At 45.8% G+C, this 20,366-nt stretch overlaps 1 protein-coding gene across 1 annotated transcript; it reads right to left on the minus strand.

Moving 5' to 3' along the window:
- Positions 1-1,473: 1,473 nt before the first annotated feature.
- LOC139413331 (S-adenosylmethionine synthase) lies at positions 1,474-17,340 on the minus strand. Its single transcript, XM_071160563.1, has 9 exons — positions 16,914-17,340; positions 10,586-10,663; positions 9,851-9,973; positions 9,394-9,650; positions 3,210-3,335; positions 2,966-3,058; positions 2,617-2,799; positions 2,256-2,389; positions 1,474-1,914 (listed from the first exon to the last, which is right to left on the minus strand). Exons 1-9 carry the CDS (start codon positions 16,981-16,983, stop codon positions 1,812-1,814), a joined length of 1,167 nt encoding a protein of 388 aa, XP_071016664.1. The 5' UTR covers positions 16,984-17,340; the 3' UTR covers positions 1,474-1,811.
- Positions 17,341-20,366: the final 3,026 nt, after the last annotated feature.

Genomic DNA, 20,366 nt, shown 5'->3' on the forward strand with positions numbered 1-20,366 from the left:
GTCACAGGAAAGCATGAATGATGGATGAATGCAACAACCATGTCTCTGCATCTAACAAATAGTCATGGGTGGTAACTCTACAATTCACTCGAACGGCAAGGCATTCTGTGAATATTGCAAATAAGGTGTGTGTTAATTTAACACCCTCATGCTGTGCATAAATCAATAGAATAAATGCTTCAATCCAGTTGACATTAGTAAAGTTTGTTTTCTCTTTCATCTCTGCTTCTCTCATGCAGACAACAGGTTTAGGGGCCGGTGCAATAACCCCCCCCCCCCCCCCCCCCCCACACACACAAAAAAAATCCGTTTGATTGGTTTTCAGGAAATTAACAGCTATTAAAATGACCCCACATGTTTTTGATAAGATTTCAGTTTGGCTTGGATGCATGCTTTATGTGGTTGAAATACGATCAGCTTTTATGGGGCTGATAAAGACAGCACCTCCACCTTTACAGACGGTCCCTAACCGCTCACTCTGTCTCACTCATAATATTTCCCCACTCCTGTTACGAGTCAAAATGTCCATTTGGTGTATAATGTTTCTGCAACAAATGCTTAATTTTGCAGGAGTTAATATTATATCAGGTTAAGTGAAGGGTTGTAGACCTACAGTAAGGTCACTTTTCCATTTAACCCATCTGAACCGAACAGTTCCCTTGACATGCAATTTGAAGCCCGAGTCTTGTGACTATCGAATTTGTATAGCGTCTCACAATCATCACACAACATAGTTGGCACTGTTACCACGTTACCAAATCTTTCCCTGGCCTTACCTTCTATTTATTTTCAACACTCCATTTCTCAGTTTTTCTCTTATTGAATTAAACTCCGACATTGTCCTTTTTTTGCCTCAGTGGATCGACAAACTTTTTCTGTCCAAATTCTCAAAAGAATTTGAGAATTTGCATGTATTGGGCACGCTACAGTTAGGTGCTCAGGCTACGCACTAACGCCAGATAAAAATAGCCCATAGGTATGAATAGCACAAGAATTATACATTTATGAATTTTAATGCACTGTTTTCTCATTATTCAACCTGCCCGCCACTCACCCGCCCTTCATCCACACAATACTGTATTTCATGCCCCTAAATCCGACTGCTGGTTATGAGTCCAACCACACATCACTAATTCACAGTTTTGAGGCTAAATGCTCTGCTTTATATATATATATATATTAAATATTTATCTTTATTTATTAATTGTATTTGTTTCTTTGTTTCTTTGTTTAATAGCAGAAGTGACAATGGAATCACTATTTGTCCAGAGTGAGTGTGAATAAATACTTCTGCACATGTAATACTTCTAACATGTCATTGTTTTGATACTAAGGCACATAAGTGAGACACTATACAAAGGACACCTTTTATCTGAATGAAAATGTGTGGATTGTCTGATTAAAATCACAGTGAGTTCATCCTCTCTCTTGACTGAAATGTTTGATGTGATAGAAAAAGAGATGGAGGAGAGAGGGAGGGAGGGAGGGAGAATAGAGATTCCCCTCTATAAGTTGCATCCCTCTTATTCAAGATAAGAAGCATTAACAAACAAACCCCTCTATGGGCTACAATCACATAAATGATTGTTTAGCACTAACCAAAAACATATCCCTTCACCCTAATCCTAAACCTTAACCTCAACACTAGCCAATGAAAAAGCAGAACCATTTGTGGTTGTAGCCTGTAGAGGGGGCCTGTTTTCTATCTCTGGGAGGGATCGTTATATACTTGATGTTTAAGAGCTTGTTATATATTTGACCACGGGGGTGTTTAAGAGTTTGTTATATACTTGACCACCAGGGGGAGATGTTTAGTAGTTGAGCTCCTTGGGGACTTCCCAGGTAAACTCACTCCGGCCAAAGTGGCCGTAGCACGCTGTCTTCTGGTAGATTGGCCTCTTCAGGTTCAGTTCCCTGTGGCGAGAGAGATAAAACACATATCAGAGGTGGGAAAGACACCTGTAACATCAGTTGCTACACAAATGTTCACTACCACTGCTTGTGTAACTTAAATGTCCACACAAATCTGTCAATGACATGATAAGCATGACCAACTTGAACTGAGTGAACTAAAACATTAGAGGTGTTTGCAGCTCTCAAGATGGGTTCCGTAATTGAGCTAATAATATGACCTTCAAGCTGATATAGACCTCTATGGTTAATAGTGATGTGTGCGATGATCTACAACTACATGTTACAAACAACAGTTTTCCTTTGATGACAAGCTGGAGTGACTGCAGAGGTAAGGTGTTTACCGGACAATGACACCAGGTCGTAGGTCAAAGTTCTTGTTTACGATCTGAAGCAGCTCTCTCTCGGACTTTTGTGACGAGCCGTAGGTGAACACGGAGATGGACAGAGGGTGAGCCACTCCGATAGCGTAGGATACCTACAGTCACACACACACCGAATTCTCTCAATGCTAATGTCAACATTTGAGACTTAACACAAACCACTGATAAAATCTACAGCGTTAGTGACAATAATGACAATATAAAGTAAAAAGGAATTAGCTGATGTCAGTTCTGTCAGGAGAACTAATGTATTTGGTTGGTATTATATTGAGGAGGAGAACCCATAAAGTGGAGAACCTAGAGAACTATGATGAGACCTCACCTGAACCAGCACCCTCCTGCACAGTTTGGCCTTGACCAGGGACTTGGCCACCCAGCGGGCAGCATAGGCAGCCGAGCGGTCCACCTTGGAGAAGTCTTTACCAGAGAAAGCTCCCCCACCGTGGGCCCCCCAGCCTCCGTACGTATCAACGATGATCTTCCTACCCGTCACTCCAGCATCACCCTGGCAGAGGAGGAAGAGGGGGTTGATATTATGGTTGCTTTAAGATCTGATCTTGAATAATACCCTTTGGTCTTTAAAGAATAAGAGATGTGTGTGTGAAGGTGATGTGAGTAAACTTGTGTTTGTTCACGTGTGTGATTGCACCCGTTTAGGTTCTGAAATTCACCTGGGGTCCTCCGATGACGAAGCGTCCACTGGGCTGAAGATGGTAGATGGTCTTATCATCCAGGTACTTAGCCGGAACCACTACCTTGATCACCTGGTGGGAGGGGCATAATAGATTGTGTCTGTATGAAGCCTTTCACTCAGCATCAAAGTGCTTTACATTGCGTTTACCACCAGAGCCACACATACAGATACGTTGGCCGAGTACTGAAATCATCTTCCTAGCAGTAGCATCTACCACATACCTTCTCCTTGAGCACCTCCTTCTGTTCCTCCAGGCCTATGAAGTCATCGTGTTGAACAGAGATGACCACGGTGTGGACCCTTATAGGGATCACTGCCCCGTGCTCCTGCTCATAGTGTACTGTCACCTGAGGGAGGAGAGGAGAGAGGGATGAGGGATGTTCTGCTGTGGGTTTGTTTTTGTGTTTCTCAGTCCTGAAGGCAAGATACTGTCAATGTTTTTGGATATCAATAAAGTTTTCTGAGGGCCTTGGTGAACTGAACTTCAGTCGTGAATGGATTTTATATATATATTTTAATAGCTTTATCAACCAATCAATTGGAGCTCACCCAAGAGGAAATTGATCACCTCAAAAATGACAATTTACGACATTTGGAGTTCAACTCAGACCCCCCACCCCCAAATACCTGAGTGTAACCCCTCTCACAAGGTCCTATTTTGGGCCAGTCCTCTTCCAGCCCCCCTCAAAAATACCCCTTAAACTGGAGACCCTTCCCTCTTCACTTCCCGCTCATAGGAATCTCAGGAACTCGAGAATTGCCCATTAGGTTACAGCTGCCTGAGGAAGGAATCCATTGGATGTTGGTCTGTTTCATTTCAGCTCCTTGCCCCTTCTCCCAACTTGAACATAAGACATGTAGTGTAGGGCAAACTCAGTGGAGCTTCCACCACATTACTGACACCTATCCAGTCCTTTCAGATCTGTGAATGTTGAAGGCAGTAGGTGCGAGGAGAAGAGGTAGGAACTAGAAGAAAAGGTAGGAACTAGGAGAAGAAGTAGGAACTAGGAGAAGAGGTAGGAACTAGGAGGAGAGGTAGGAACTAGGAGAAGATGTAGGAACTAGGAGGAGAGGTAGGAACTAGGAGGAGAGTTAGGAATGAGGAGGAGAGTTAGGAATGAGGAGGAGAGGTAGGAACTAGGGGGAGAGGTAGGAATGAGGAGGAGAGGTAGGAACTAGGAGGAGAGGTAGGAACTAGGAGGAGAGGTAGGAACGAGGAGGAGAGGTAGGAACTAGGAGGAGAGGTAGGAACTAGGAGGAGAGGTAGGAACGAGGAGGAGAGGTAGGAACTAGGAGGAGAGGTAGGAACTAGGAGGAGAGTTAGGAATGAGGAGGAGAGGTAGGAACTAGGGGGAGAGGTAGGAATGAGGAGGAGAGGTAGGAACTAGGAGGAGAGGTAGGAACTAGGAGGAGAGGTAGGAACGAGGAGGAGAGGTAGGAACGAGGAGGAGAGATAGGAACAAGGAGGAGAGGTAGGAACTAGGAGGAGAGGTAGGAACTAGGAGGAGAGTTAGGAATGAGGAGGAGAGGTAGGAACTAGGGGGAGAGGTAGGAATGAGGAGGAGAGGTAGGAACGAGGAGGAGAGGTAGGAACGAGGAGGAGAGTTAGGAATGAGGAGGAGAGGTAGGAACTAGGGGGAGAGGTAGGAATGAGGAGGAGAGGTAGGAACTAGGAGGAGAGGTAGGAACTAGGAGGAGAGGTAGGAACGAGGAGGAGAGGTAGGAACGAGGAGGAGAGATAGGAACAAGGAGGAGAGGTAGGAATGAGGAGGAGAGGTAGGAACTAGGGGGAGAGGTAGGAATGAGGAGGAGAGGTAGGAACTAGGAGGAGAGGTAGGAACTAGGAGGAGAGGTAGGAACGAGGAGGAGAGGTAGGAACGAGGAGGAGAGATAGGAACAAGGAGGAGAGGTAGGAACTAGGAGGAGAGTTAGGAATGAGGAGGAGAGGTAGGAACTAGGGGGAGAGGTAGGAATGAGGAGGAGAGGTAGGAATGAGGAGGAGAGGTAGGAACGAGGAGGAGAGGTAGGAACGAGGAGGAGAGGTAGGAACGAGGAAGAGAGGTAGGAACAAGGAGGTGAGGTAGGAACGAGGAAGAGAGGTAGGAACTAGGAGGAGAGGTAGGAACTAGGAGGAGAGGTAGGAACTAGGGGGAGAGGTAGGAATGAGGAGGAGAGGTAGGAATGAGGAGGAGAGGTAGGAACTAGGAGGAGAGGTAGGAACGAGGAGGAGAGGTAGGAACGAGGAGGAGAGATAGGAACAAGGAGGAGAGGTAGGAACTAGGAGGAGAGTTAGGAATGAGGAGGAGAGGTAGGAACTAGGGGGAGAGGTAGGAATGAGGAGGAGAGGTAGGAATGAGGAGGAGAGGTAGGAACGAGGAGGAGAGGTAGGAACGAGGAGGAGAGGTAGGAACGAGGAAGAGAGGTAGGAACTAGGGGGAGAGGTAGGAACTAGGAGGAGAGGTAGGAACGAGGAGGAGAGGTAGGAACGAGGAGGAGAGGTAGGAACTAGGAGGAGAGGTAGGAACTAGGAGAAGAGGTAGGAACGAGGAAGAGAGGTAGGAACTAGGAGGAGAGGTAGGAACTAGGAGGAGAGGTAGGAACGAGGAGGAGAGGTAGGAAGGAGGAAGAGAGGTAGGAACGAGGAGGAGAGGTAGGAACTAGGAGGAGAGGTAGGAACTAGGAGGAGAGGTAGGAACTAGGAGGAGAGGTAGGAACTAGGAGGAGAGGTAGGAACTAGGAGGAGAGTTAGGAATGAGGAGGAGAGGTAGGAACTAGGGGGAGAGGTAGGAACTAGGAGGAGAGGTAGGAACTAGGAGGAGAGGTAGGAACTAGGAGGAGAGGTAGGAACTAGGAGGAGAGGTAGGAACGAGGAAGAGAGGTAGGAACTAGGAGGAGAGGTAGGAACTAGGAGGAGAGGTAGGAACTAGGAGGAGAGGTAGGAACGAGGAAGAGAGGTAGGAACTAGGAGGAGAGGTAGGAAGGAGGAGAGGTAGGAACGAGGAAGAGAGGTAGGAACTAGGAGGAGAGGTAGGAACTAGGAGGAGAGGTAGGAACTAGGAGGAGAGGTAGGAACTAGGAGGAGAGGTAGGAACTAGGAGGAGAGTTAGGAATGAGGAGGAGAGGTAGGAACTAGGGGGAGAGGTAGGAACTAGGAGGAGAGGTAGGAACTAGGAGGAGAGGTAGGAACTAGGAGGAGAGGTAGGAACGAGGAAGAGAGGTAGGAACTAGGAGGAGAGGTAGGAACTAGGAGGAGAGGTAGGAACGAGGAGGGGAGGTAGGAACTAGGAGGAGAGGTAGGAAGGAGGAGAGGTAGGAACGAGGAAGAGAGGTAGGAACTAGGAGGAGAGGTAGGAACTAGGAGGAGAGGTAGGAACTAGGAGGAGAGGTAGGAAGGAGGAGAGGTAGGAACTAGGAAGAGAGGTAGGAACTAGGAGGAGAGGTAGGAACTAGGAGGAGAGGTAGGAACTAGGAGGAGAGGTAGGAACTAGGGGGAGAGGTAGGAACTAGGAAGAGAGGTAGGAACTAGGAGGAGAGGTAGGAACTAGGAAGAGAGGTAGGAACTAGGAAGAGAGGTAGGAACTAGGAAGAGAGGTAGGAACTAGGAAGAGAGGTAGGAACTAGGAGGAGAGGTAGGAACTAGGAAGAGAGGTAGGAACTAGGAAGAGAGGTAGGAACTAGGAAGAGAGGTAGGAACTAGGAGGAGAGGTAGGAACTAGGAGGAGAGGTAGGAACTAGGAGGAGAGGTAGGAACTAGGAAGAGAGGTAGGAACTAGGGGGAGAGGTAGGAACTAGGAAGAGAGGTAGGAACTAGGAGGAGAGGTAGGAATGAGGAGGAGAGGTAGGAACTAGGGGGAGAGGTAGGAATGAGGAGGAGAGGTAGGAACGAGGAGGAGAGGTAGGAACGAGGAGGAGAGGTAGGAACTAGGAGGAGAGGTAGGAACTAGGGGGAGAGGTAGGAACGAGGAAGAGAGGTAGGAACGAGGAGGAGAGGTAGGAACTAGGAGGAGAGGTAGGAACTAGGGGGAGAGGTAGGAACTAGGGGGAGAGGTAGGAACTAGGAGGAGAGGTAGGAACTAGGGGGAGAGGTAGGAACTAGGAGGAGAGGTAGGAACTAGGGGGAGAGGTAGGAACGAGGAAGAGAGGTAGGAACTAGGAGGAGAGGTAGGAACTAGGAGGAGAGGTAGGAACTAGGGGGAGAGGTAGGAACGAGGAAGAGAGGTAGGAACTAGGAGGAGAGGTAGGAACGAGGAAGAGAGGTAGGAACTAGGAGGAGAGGTAGGAACTAGGAGGAGAGGTAGGAACTAGGGGGAGAGGTAGGAACGAGGAAGAGAGGTAGGAACTAGGAGGAGAGGTAGGAACTAGGAGGAGAGGTAGGAACTAGGAGGAGAGGTAGGAACTAGGAGGAGAGATAGGAACTAGGAGGAGAGGTAGGAACTAGGGGGAGAGGTAGGAACTAGGAGGAGAGGTAGGAACTAGGGGGAGAGGTAGGAACTAGGAGGAGAGGTAGGAACTAGGAGGAGAGGTAGGAACTAGGGGGAGAGGTAGGAACTAGGGGGAGAGGTAGGAACTAGGGGGAGAGGTAGGAACTAGGAGGAGAGGTAGGAACCAGGGGGAGAGGTAGGAACTAGGAGGAGAGGTAGGAACTAGGAGGAGAGGTAGGAACTAGGGGGAGAGGTAGGAACTAGGAGGAGAGGTAGGAACTAGGAGGAGAGGTAGGAACTAGGAGGAGAGGTAGGAACTAGGGGGAGGGGTAGGAACTAGGGGGAGAGGTAGGAACTAGGGGGAGAGGTAGGAACTAGGAGGAGAGGTAGGAACTAGGGGGAGAGGTAGGAACTAGGAGGAGAGGTAGGAACTAGGAGGAGAGGTAGGAACTAGGAGGAGAGGTAGGAACTAGGGGGAGAGGTAGGAACTAGGGGGAGAGTTAGGAATGAGGAGGAGAGTTAGGAATGAGGAGGAGAGGTAGGAACTAGGGGGAGAGGTAGGAACTAGGGGGAGAGGTAGGAACTAGGAGGAGAGGTAGGAACTAGGAGGAGAGGTAGGAACTAGGAGGAGAGGTAGGAACTAGGAGGAGAGGTAGGAACTAGGAGGAGAGGTAGGAACTAGGAGGAGAGGTAGGAACTAGGAGGAGAGGTAGGAACTAGGAGGAGAGTTAGGAACTAGGAGGAGAGGTAGGAACTAGGAGGAGAGGTAGGAACTAGGAGGAGAGGTAGGAACTAGGAGGAGAGGTAGGAACGAGGAGGAGAGGTAGGAACTAGGAGGAGAGGTAGGAACTAGGAGGAGAGGTAGGAACTAGGAGGAGAGGTAGGAACTAGGAGGAGAGGTAGGAACTAGGAGGAGAGGTAGGAACTAGGAGGAGAGGTAGGAACGAGGAGGAGAGGTAGGAACTAGGAGGAGAGGTAGGAACTAGGAGGAGAGGTAGGAACGAGGAGGAGAGGTAGGAACTAGGAGGAGAGGTAGGAACTAGGAGGAGAGGTAGGAACTAGGAGGAGAGGTAGGAACTAGGAGGAGAGGTAGGAACGAGGAGGAGAGGTAGGAACGAGGGGGAGAGGTAGGAACTAGGGGGAGAGGTAGGAACTAGGAGGAGAGGTAGGAACTAGGAGGAGAGGTAGGAACTAGGAGGAGAGGTAGGAACTAGGAGGAGAGGTAGGAACTAGGAGGAGAGGTAGGAACTAGGAGGAGAGGTAGGAACTAGGAGGAGAGGTAGGAACTAGGAGGAGAGTTAGGAACTAGGAGGAGAGTTAGGAACTAGGAGGAGAGGTAGGAACTAGGAGGAGAGGTAGGAACTAGGAGGAGAGGTAGGAACTAGGAGGAGAGGTAGGAACTAGGAGGAGAGGTAGGAACGAGGAGGAGAGGTAGGAACTAGGAGGAGAGGTAGGAACTAGGAGGAGAGGTAGGAACTAGGAGGAGAGGTAGGAACTAGGAGGAGAGGTAGGAACTAGGAGGAGAGGTAGGAACTAGGAGGAGAGGTAGGAACTAGGAGGAGAGGTAGGAACTAGGAGGAGAGGTAGGAACTAGGAGGAGAGGTAGGAACTAGGAGGAGAGGTAGGAACTAGGAGGAGAGGTAGGAACTAGGAGGAGAGGTAGGAACTAGGGGGTTAGAGATCATAACGACCCTTTGTTGTGATTTACGAGAGCACAGCCGGTCTCTTCTACTCCAGACTAGTCTTACTACATGGGGTTAGGGGTCAACTCATTCCCACTCAGTGGTATAAACAGACTAGACAAATGGTCTCATGGTAACAACTTCCTAGTGGCAACCTCTCACTTTTCTTTCTCTCTCTTCCTTACTTCTCTCCCCTTTTCTCTTTTCCCTTTCTCTCTTTCTCTGCTATGAGAAGCCTGTATACAACCCTATACCACTTCTCTCCTCACATATCCCCCTCAGAGAGAGAATAGTAGTCTCACTTGTGTTTTAGAGTCGGGGCGGAGCCAGGGGATGGTTCCGTTGCGTCTGAGTTCAGCCATCTTGGAATTGAGTCTGTGAGCCAGGACGATGGTGAGAGGCATGCACTCCTCTGTCTCGTCAGTAGCGTAGCCAAACATCAGACCCTGGTCTCCAGCTCCCATGTCTTCCTCTTTCCTGTCGATGTGGACACCCTGAGCGATGTCTGGACTCTGCTGCTCCAGAGCCACCAACACATTACACGTCTTATAGTCAAAACCTGGGGAGAGCGAGAGGAGGGAGAAAGGAAGAGTGAGAGAGAGAGAAAGTGAAAGAGCGAGAGAAAGAGAGAGTCATTATTATTACCCCTCTATGTTCCCGATTCCCTGGATTGTGCTTCCTACACTACAGTATGGATATAGACCAATCTGTTTCAGTAGAAAACATACCTGTTTGATACAACAGAATCCTGTTTCTCACCTTTGTCTGAGTTGTCGTAACCGATGTGTTGTATGGTGTCTCTGACAACCTTCTGGTAGTCTACATTGGCCCGGGACGTGATCTCTCCACACAGCAGCACCATGCCAGTCTTACAAACCGTCTCTACCCAGGGTGAAGATAAGCATTACCACTTAAGAACTGTGTTATAACAACCTAGGACACTTCATATCTTCAGATCAGTGGTATTCTATGTAAGTGTGTCACAAGTTGTGTGTCATTGATTCGTAAGGCATTTCAAAATTTAACTAGGGATCAATAACAACCATTTATTTTTTTGAGTTCATAGTGTAGAATGTACACTTGTGTCATTAGGTCAACATCCCAATATGGGGTCAGTGGGTTTCTTATGTGTTGTGTCCCAACTGTTGTAATAGTTTATTTCTTGGAAGTGAAGAAGTTGTGTTAGAGAATATAAAAGGGTTTGAGTTGAAACAAAGTAGAAAGAAGTGCTTCAGACAGAACTCAGTAGGAATAAAAGGTGAAAGGCTTTTGGAACGTTGCTATTGTTTGTTGCTCTGTGTGTTTCACTTAAATGTGTCCCCTTCCCTCTAATTTACCACAAGCAACCTTGTATTCTGTGTTTCATTTAAATATGTCCCCCAACCCAATCAACATTGTATTCTGTATGTTACATTCAAATGTGTGCGGCCCTCACTCACGAAACATCTTGTTATTCTGTGTTTCATTTAAATGTGTCCCTCCACCCTCACTCACCACAGGCGACCTTGGCATTTGGGTCCTGCTTCAGGTGAGCATCCAGGACAGCATCACTGATCTGATCACAGATCTTGTCTGGAGAAGAAGAAAGGATAGAAAGAGGACAAGAGTAAATTAATGAGAGAGGCCCACCACCCAGCACATGGCTTGAATCATAAGCACACTGAAACAAAGTGTTTTTGAGCGTGATGCGAATTAATAATTTCCTCATGAACAGGATTGTACCCATTGAACTTGTGAAACTTTTAAAAAGTGACACATTCCTTTTGCTGGGATAATCCCAGAGTACAAAAGAGCAGCAATTTTCACAACCAATGTTTTCCCCACCACACACAGTCCAACAGTTCTGTCTGAATGCAGGCTTATGCAGTGTGCTGCATGAAGGATTGAGTCAAATTGTAACTGGCTAAATGTATTATGTACCATTGATTTACAGTACGTTATTCCTTCAAGATGAAGTCCAGTTTGCACTGTACAGATTTGACCTTGCCTCTCACAGCAGAAAAATAATCCTGCAGCAACAGGAGACGTGAATAATTATAATTCATGAACATTTTTGTATGGGTTGATACATTTTTCATCAGGGCAAATCAAGTCTGGCATTTTAAAGTGGAAATTACAAACTATAGAAGCCTTTTTAAATCTTGAATACACTACAATTTGCATTTCCTTCTGCTCAGGAAAATGATCTGCGACAACAGAGTGATCAAATTAATATTAAAGATCTAGTGGGGAAAGTGTTGGGAATGTTTGGGATCTCATTCCAGTTCCCAGGGGGTTTTCAAACGGTCACAGTGTCACTGCACAGCAGCGGTAGAACAATGCCACAGTCCCCTGCATTCATCTTCTCTCCCTCTCTGTCTGACCACTCTGAAGCAACGCGTAGCATGGCTTACATCAACACCAACATTCAATTTTTAATGGTACATACGATGTTGATTATCAGTGGAACAGTTGGACATTGGAACAATAGCTTGGAAAGACATATGGGCGTCAGTTGTGTCTGCTTCGGCCAACAAGCAACCATGTACCCAGTGGACAAATATCGTAGCTCTGCTATCTCTTCCACTGTGGGAGGAAGGAGGCCTAACCAGTTTCCACTATGTGTGGGAAAAGCCCAGCCTGTCTGCAAGGTCAAGCCAACGATACACTGTAGCAGAGAACCTGGTTGCTTTCCGAGAGAGAGAGAGAGAGAGAAGAGAGAGAAGAAAGAGAGAGAGAGAGAGAGAGAGAGAGAGAGAGAAGAGAGAGAAGAGAGAGAAGAGAGAGAGAAGAGAGAGAAGAGAGAGAAGAAAGAGAGAGAGAGAGAGAGACGCCTGGTGAAATGTAACCACGCAAATTCATAGACAGAGGACTGACCATCAGTTATATAAACATTTTAGTTTTAACAATGTTTTGAGGCTGTACAATGTTTGTTATTTACAAAGCTCATGAGGCATTTATACGTTATATTCTTCAAGAATCAATTTAAGTCCAAAATGGATATAGCAACTAAGGATTCTAGCTTTAAGAAATTAAACAGGCTTTCGAGGACACAGAGATATACAAATGAAGTATAGGCCTATACTTTGTTGTTGTGGCAACATCCCTAACAATTTCATTTGTATTTATTTATTTATCCGTTATTTTACCAGGTAAGTTGACTGAGAACATGTTCTCATTTACAGCAACGACTTGGGGAATAGTTACAGGGAGAGGAGGGGGATGAATGAGCCAATTGTAAACTGGGGATTATTAGGTGACCGTGATGGTTTGAGGGCCAGATTGGGAATTTAGCCAGGACACCGGGGTTAACACCCCTACACTTACGATAAGTGCCATGGTATCTTTAATGACCTCAGAGGGTCAGGACACCCGTTTAACGTCCCATCCGAAAGACAGATTTGTCTTTTGTATTTGTCCTCCACTTGGCCTGGTGTTTTCTTATCTCATGGTTTGGCTTCAGTGGTGTGACATTGTTCTCCTGGTGTGACTGCAGTGGTGGAAAAAGTGTTCAATTGTCATACTTGAGTAAAAGTAAAGATACCTTAATAGAAAATGACTCAAGTAAAAGTGAAAGTCACCCAGTAAAATACTACTTGAGTAAAAGTCTAAAAGTATTTAGTTTAAAACATACTTAATTATCGAAAGTAAATGGAATCGCTAAAATATACTTAAGTATCAAAAGTAAAAGTATAAATCATTTCAAAATCCTTATATTAAGAAAACCAGACGGCACAATTTTATTTTTTTAGAGTATTTACGGAGAGCCAGGGGCACGCTCCAACACTCAGACATAATTTACAAACAAAGCATTTGTGTTTAATGAGTCTGCCTGAGCAGAGGCAGTAGAGATGACCAGGGATGTTATTTTGATAAAAGTGTGTAAATTGGACCAATTTCCTGTCAAAATGTAACAAGTACTTTTGGGTGTCAGGGAAAATGTATGGAGTAAAAAGTACATTATTTTCCCTAGGAATGTAGTGAAGTAAAAGTAACATTTGGAAAAAATATAAATAATATAGTAAAGTATTTTTACTTAAGTACTTTACACCAATGGATGACTGTGCATTTTGTGTTGGGCATCCATGTGTGTGTGAGGAGAGATGTACTGCCAAGACAAATAATGTGGCTCATTTCTAGGAAGGGACAAAGAGAACAAATCTAGCCCAAAGAGGGCAGAATAGGTTTGAGCACTTCTGATTGGATGTGAATTTAACCTGGTTGGAGGGGACAGGGTGTATGAGACATCAGACCGGTTGGTTGCTGTATCAGAATGCACACGTTACAATAACAGCCAAATCAAACAGTAACATTGTACACACACACATACACACACACACGTCACTCTCTCTCCCCCGCTCTCTCAGCCATACAACTCTACATCAGACCTCTACTCAACATCCCCCTCAGAGAGAAAGAGAGAGACAGATAGAGACAGATAGAGAGAGGGGGGGGAGAAACAGAGAGAGAGAGAGAGAGAGGGTGGAGAGACTGAGACAGAAAGAGAGAGAGAGCGAGAGAGACAGAGACAGAGACAGAGACAGAGACAGAGACAGAGACAGAGACAGAGACAGAGACAGAGAGAGAGACAGACAGACAGACAGACAGACAGACAGACAGACAGACAGACAGAGACACAGACAGACAGACAGACAGACAGACAGACAGACAGACAGACAGACAGACAGACAGACAGACAGACAGACAGAGAGAGAGAGAGAGAGAGAGAGAGAGAGAGAGAGAGAGAGAGACAGAGTGAGAAAGAGAGAGAGAGAGGGGCGAGGTGGAGAGAGTGGTAATGATGAGAGCCTGCCACATGTCAATGGGGTAGTCTATCAATGGAATACCATCCATATGCTCCCATAGTAAATGTGTTAGTGTCTGTTCAAGGAACACAGACAGATTAACAGCTGTAACTTCCTACTTGCCAATATATCCTCCAGACACCGGCTTCCAGGGCATTATCACTTTTATACAACGGGTTACCAACATATTGAAATAATGATTGACATATTTTCATAAAAAAATATATATTTTGATTAATTTATTCATACTATTTTATTCTTCCACAAGATATAGTCCCGACACAAATCTGGGGTTGCTACCCAAGCCGGCTGGTCGTTCACTCTATTGGTTCGGTTGCTAGAAACGCGACCCAGTTGTTCAGTCATTTTGATCTGTATCTATGGACGCAACCCAGTCGTTCAGTCTTTTTGTTCTGTATCTATGGACGCAACCCAGTCATTCAGTCTTTTTGTTCAGTATCTATGGACGCAACCCAGTCATTCAGTCTTTTTGTTCAGTATCTATGGACGCAACCCAGTCATTCAGTCTTTTTGTTCAGTATCTATCGACGCAACCCAGTCATTCAGTCTTTTTGTTCAGTATCTATGGACGCAACCCAGTCATTCAGTCTTTTTGTTCTGTATCTATGGACGCAACCCAGTCATTCAGTCTTTTTGTTCAGTATCTATGGACGCAACCCAGTCATTCAGTCTTTTTGTTCAGTATCTATGGACGCAACCCAGTCATTCAGTCTTTTTGTTCTGTATCTATGGACGCAACCCAGTCATTCAGTCTTTTTGTTCAGTATCTATCGACGCAACCCAGTCATTCAGTCTTTTTGTTCAGTATCTATGGACGCAACCCAGTCATTCAGTCTTTTTGTTCTGTATCTATGGACGCAACCCAGTCATTCAGTCTTTTTGTTCAGTATCTATGGACGCAACCCAGTCATTCAGTCTTTTTGTTCAGTATCTATGGACGCAACCCAGTCATTCTTTCTAAATGTTCCATTGGCATACTGGCAACGTTCGTATCCCTTGCTAGCTAGCCAGCTACGACTAACTTACAGTTACATCAAACAGTGAAGCCAGAATAACAACAAAGTAGCTGCATTTGCATTTGTTTAATCTGTTTTCTAGAGACATTTATTTGGATACATCCATAACAATGAGCTAATGAGGCGTGATTTCACCTGGCATAGAACATGTGCTCTCTCATCAGGACACACTGTCGTTCAGAGGAGCTAGCCAATAACACATCTAACACAATCACTTCAAACGGAAGCTGGAAAGACTGCAAATTAGCAGAGTTTAATTTGACCTTTTTTCAGTTAGACCTTTTTATATATCTCCATAAAAATGATGCCGGCTGATACATGATTTTGACCAGCTGAGAGGCGTTGCCTGCCTGTCTGTCTTGTCCCGACTCACGACACGTTCATTACTATGGCACAGCAGGAGATCGAAACATTGTTGCAAATGTCGGAGAGACAGACAGCAAGGTTTATACAAATCTCCGCTGTTAAAAACTAAATGTTATTCTAAAAGAAATGTGAGATAATGTCTAGATGCTTTTTATAGTAGAGATCAAGTTTATAAATACCTGGCTGGGCTGATGAGACAGTGGATTGTGCAGTCAGATGGAACAGCGTAAATAGGCATTTTAACATCATCGATTTAGCCGTTGGTAACGGTTTTAACCGTTAGCCAGCTGGAATGCGGTTTTAACAAATCAGCATTCAGGATTAGACCAACCTGTTGTATAGCATACTATATACCAGGGTATTCAGATGCTGCCCTACGAGGCCCGGACTAATGCTGTTTTTTTGTCCTACCTGATAATGAATTGCACCCACCTGATTTGATTGATTGACCTGGTGCTATATACACTTGAACCATGATTGTGTCAAACTGTGGCCATGCATCAAATGTATAATGTGCATCATCAACATTGAGTCACTATTCACACTACATATGATAGGTACAGGCTATTGCTGTGGCCCACAGCTAGAGAGTGGGAGTACTGTTAAAGAGCAGGTAGGTAGAGAGCAGGTAGAGAGAACAGGTAGGTAGAGAACAGGTAGATAGAGAACAGGTAGAGAGAGAAATTAGATAGAGAGCAGGTAGGTAGAGAGCAGGTAGATAGAGAACAGGTAGAGAGAGAAATTAGATAGAGAGCAGGTAGGTAGAGAGCAGGTAGGTAGATTGCAGGTAGGTTGAGATTAGGTAGACAGAGCAGGTAGGTAGAGAGCAGGTAGGTAGAGAGCAGGTAGAGAGAGAACAGGTAGAGAGAGCAATTAGATAGAGTGCAGGTAGGTAGAGAGCAGGTAGATAGAGAGCAGGTAGAGAAAACAGGTAGAGTGAGAACAGGTAGAGAGCAGGTAGAAAGAGAACAGGTAGGTAGAGATCAGGTAGAGAACAGGTAGGTAGAGAGCAGATAGATAGAGAGCAGATAGATAGAGAACAGGTAGAAAGAGAGCAGGTAGATAGAGAGCAGGTAGATAGAGAACAGGTAGAGAGAGAGCAGGTAGGTAGAGAGCAGGTAGATAGAGAACAGGTAGAGAGAGCAATTAGGTAGAGAGCAGGTAGAGAAAGAGCAGGTAGAGAAAGAGCAGGTAGATAGAAAGCAGGTAGAGAGAGAGCAGGTAGAGAAAGAGCAGGTAGAGAAAGAGCAGGTAGAGAAAGAGCAGATAGAGAGAGAGCAGATAGAGAGAGAGAGCAGGTAGAGAAAGAGCAGGTAGAGAAAGAGCAGGTAGAGAGCAGGTAGATAGAGAGCAGGTAGAGAGAGCAGGTAGGTGGGAAGCAGGTAGAGAGAGCAGGTAGAGCGCAGGTAGAGAGAGAGTATGTAGAGAAAGAGCAGGTAGAGAGAGAGAGCAGGAAGAGAGAGAGCAGGTAGATAGAAAGCAGGTAGAGAGAGAGCAGGTAGAGAGAGAGCAGGTAGGTAGAGATCAGGTAGAGAGCAGGTAGAGAGAGAGCAGGTAGAGAGAGAGCAGGTAGATAGAGAGATAAGATATTGAGCAGGTAAAGAGCAGGTAGAATACAGCCAGGTGAACACTCACCTGGATGTCCCTCTCCAACAGACTCCGAAGTGAACATGAAGGACCCATCATCCAGCAGAGTGTCACTCATTTTGACACAGGCAGGTGCTCAGAACCACTAAAAAAACAGAGAGAAACTTTCCAGTGAGAGCTTTATATCCCAGCTCGTTCTCTTGAGAGAGAGAAGGTACAGGGAGAGAGAAAAAAGAGAGTGAGAGGGTTGCTGCCAATTGACTGTCTATCCAACAGAACTCCTGGACTATCTACACATGGTCCTATATATTGCTAAGAAAAAACACACACACACGCACACACACGTCATGTGAACCCCTGGGTGAGACCATTCCAGGGGGAGTTGTTGATGGGAGGGGATTTAAACTTTTCAGAAAGCCCCAGTTAACCTTTAGTTCTCTCCACACTCCTGAATGGTGGAAGGAATCTACCACTTCTGTCTTCCACAGGGGTGCTGCTGGAGTCCAGTAACCTTTGTTGTGCTGTAGAAAGCCACGATTTATCATGAAAATATCCCTCCTCCCTATTCTATGGGTGGTTTAGGTTAGCTCTCCACTAGGTTGGAGCTGGGGCTGTGTAAAGGTATGGAGAGAGAGTGGGGGGCTTTAACATATGATGCAATATATCGTGTTTACTACATTTCTTCAGCGACATTGGTTTGGCATTATTACTGGATGTAAAACAATTGTTTTATTGGTAGGGAAATAGGTGAAATATTTGTGTAGTTTATGTGTCACACTAGTTCTGTGTGTTGTAACTGAAAGAGGGAGTGTTGCAAGTATTCTACGTACAACACTATGTAATGGTTTAGAAAGCATGCCAGGTTTCAACTGTTTGGGCTACATTGTGCAATAAATGTGTACTTTTTCAAATGTCCTAGTAGTGGCAAGGTACAAACCGATCGGACGCAACAGACTTTTTTATGAGAAAAACAATTTTTGGGATGTCTCATGGTCTGACAAACACCTTTCTGGCTCTGCCACCTTTCACCACAGATGTCTCATGGTCTGACAAACACCTCTCTGGCTCTGCCACCTTTCACCCCAGATGTCTCATGGTCTGACAAACACCTCTCTGGCTCTGCCACCTTTCACCCCAGATGTCCCATGGTCTGACAAACACCTTTCTGGCTCTGCCACCTTTCACCCCAGATGTCTCATGGTCTGACAAACACCTCTCTGGCTCTGCCACCTTTCACCCCAGATGTCTCATGGTCTGACAAACACCTTTCTGGCTCTGCCACCTTTCACCACAGATGTCTCATGGTCTGACAAACACCTCTCTGGCTCTGCCACCTTTCACCCCAGATGTCTCATGGTCTGACAAACACCTCTCTGGCTCTGCCACCTTTCACCCCAGATGTCTCATGGTCTGACAAACACCTTTCTGGCTCTGCCACCTTTCACCCCAGATGTCTCATGGTCTGACAAACACCTCTCTGGCTCTGCCACCTTTCACCCCAGATGTCTCATGGTCTGACAAACACCTCTCTGGCTCTGCCACCTTTCACCCCAGATGTCTTATGGTCTGACAAACACCTCTCTGGCCTTGCCACCTTTCACCCCAGATGTCTTATGGTCTGACAAACACCTCTCTGGCTCTGCCACCTTTCATCACAGATGTCTTATGGTCTGACAAACACCTCTCTGGCTCTGCCACCTTTCACCCCAGATGTATTATGGTCTGACAAACACCTCTCTAGCTCTGCCACCTTTCACCACAGATGTCTCATGGTCTGACAAACACCTCTCTGGCTCTGCCACCTTTCACCCCAGATGTCTTATGGTCTGACAAACACCTCTCTGGCTCTGCCACCTTTCACCACAGATGTCTTATGGTCTGACAAACACCTCTCTGGCTCTGCCACCTTTCACCCCAGATGTCTTTTGGTCTGACAAACAACTCTCTAGCTCTGCCACCTTTCACCACAGATGTCTCATGGTCTGACAAACACCTCTCTGGCTCTGCCACCTTTCACTGCAGATGTCTCATGGTCTGACAAACACCTCTCTAGCTCTGCCACCTTTCACCACAGATGTCTCATGGTCTGACAAACACCTCTCTAGCTCTGCCACCTTTCACAACAGATGTCTCATGGTCTGACAAACACCTCTCTGGCTCTGCCACCTTTCACCCCAGATGTCTCATGGTCTGACAAACACCTCTCTAGCTCTGCCACCGTTCACCACAGATGTCTCATGGTCTGACAAACACCTCTCTAGCTCTGCCACCGTTCACCATAGATGTCTCATGGTCTGACAAACACCTCTCTGGCTCTGCCACCTTTCACCCCAGATGTCTTATGGTCTGACAAACACCTCTCTGGCTCTGCCACCTTTCACCCCAGATGTCTTATGGTCTGAAAAACAACTCTCTAGCTCTGCCACCTTTCACCACAGATGTCTCATGGTCTGACAAACACCTCTCTGGCTCTGCCACCTTTCACAACAGATGTCTCATGGTCTGACAAACACCTCTCTAGCTCTGCCACCTTTCACTGCAGATGCTGAAGTGCGACACCAGCAGATGTAGTGGAATGAAATGCATCCAACACAAACCATGCAGATATCTATGGCCTAAACTGATAGATTTTGATGGGGATTGTTTTGTTATGTAACTTAGATTGACGCACCGGTGCATCAATCAACTCTAGGGGGTTAAGAAAACATTTCTCTACCATAAGCCGCCTCCAACGTCGTTTAAGAGAATTTGGCAGTACATCCAACTGGCCTCACAACCGCAGACCACATGCTACCAAGTCAAACCAGGACCTCCTATATCCGGCTTCTTCACCTGCGGGATCGTCTGAGACCAGCCACCAGATGAAAATGAGGAGTAAAACTGTTTGTCATAAAGTGCTTTTGTGGGACACACAGAAAGTGAGAATTTGTCACACAAAAAGTGTTTGAAGTGGAAATTAGGCTGGTCTGATGTGTAAAAATATAGGACATTATTGCTTTCTTCACCCATATTTAATTTTTGCTAACAAAAGTAGTGTGTAGTTCCAGTAGTTAGCTACACCACTACATAGCAAAAAAAATGATTAACTACTGAAAACACTACCAATATTTGAATTTAGTTCAACTACTATCAAGCTACTGCATAATGTAATTAAATGACTAGTTAAATGCAGTTCACTGCTCCCCAAAACTGTACGAGAATATACAGTGCATTCGGAAAGTCAAAGGGTCTGAAAACTTTACGAATGCACTGTATACAATTATATAAATCATATATGAATAACTGGTGCAGACGTGTATATACACACAGTCACACACACATCTGGATCTGGTAATAGTTCATGTTGACTCAGCTCCAAGAAATGAGAGGAGAATTTTAACAAGAATTCAGCAGTGCTCAGTTTAGTAGTCTCTTTCCTGTCAGGATACGAGAAGCAGATTGTTTAAAAGCAATATTCACTATATTCCCTTTTTCACTGACAGTCACCATAGTGTCCTAGTA

This window comes from Oncorhynchus clarkii, chromosome 1 (assembly GCF_045791955.1).
Source record: "Oncorhynchus clarkii lewisi isolate Uvic-CL-2024 chromosome 1, UVic_Ocla_1.0, whole genome shotgun sequence".
NCBI lineage: Eukaryota > Metazoa > Chordata > Actinopteri > Salmoniformes > Salmonidae > Oncorhynchus > Oncorhynchus clarkii.

Coding starts and splice junctions, on each gene's coding strand:
- LOC139413331 (XM_071160563.1), bottom strand. CDS start 16,983: ATGAGTGACACTCTGCTGGATGATGGGTCCTTCATGTTCACTTCGGAG. Junction 3,059..3,209: donor AGGAGGTGCTCAAGGAGAAG/GTATGTGGTAGA, acceptor CCCTCCCACCAG/GTGATCAAGGTAGTGGTTCC. Junction 2,800..2,965: donor TCGTCATCGGAGGACCCCAG/GTGAATTTCAGA, acceptor CTCCTCTGCCAG/GGTGATGCTGGAGTGACGGG.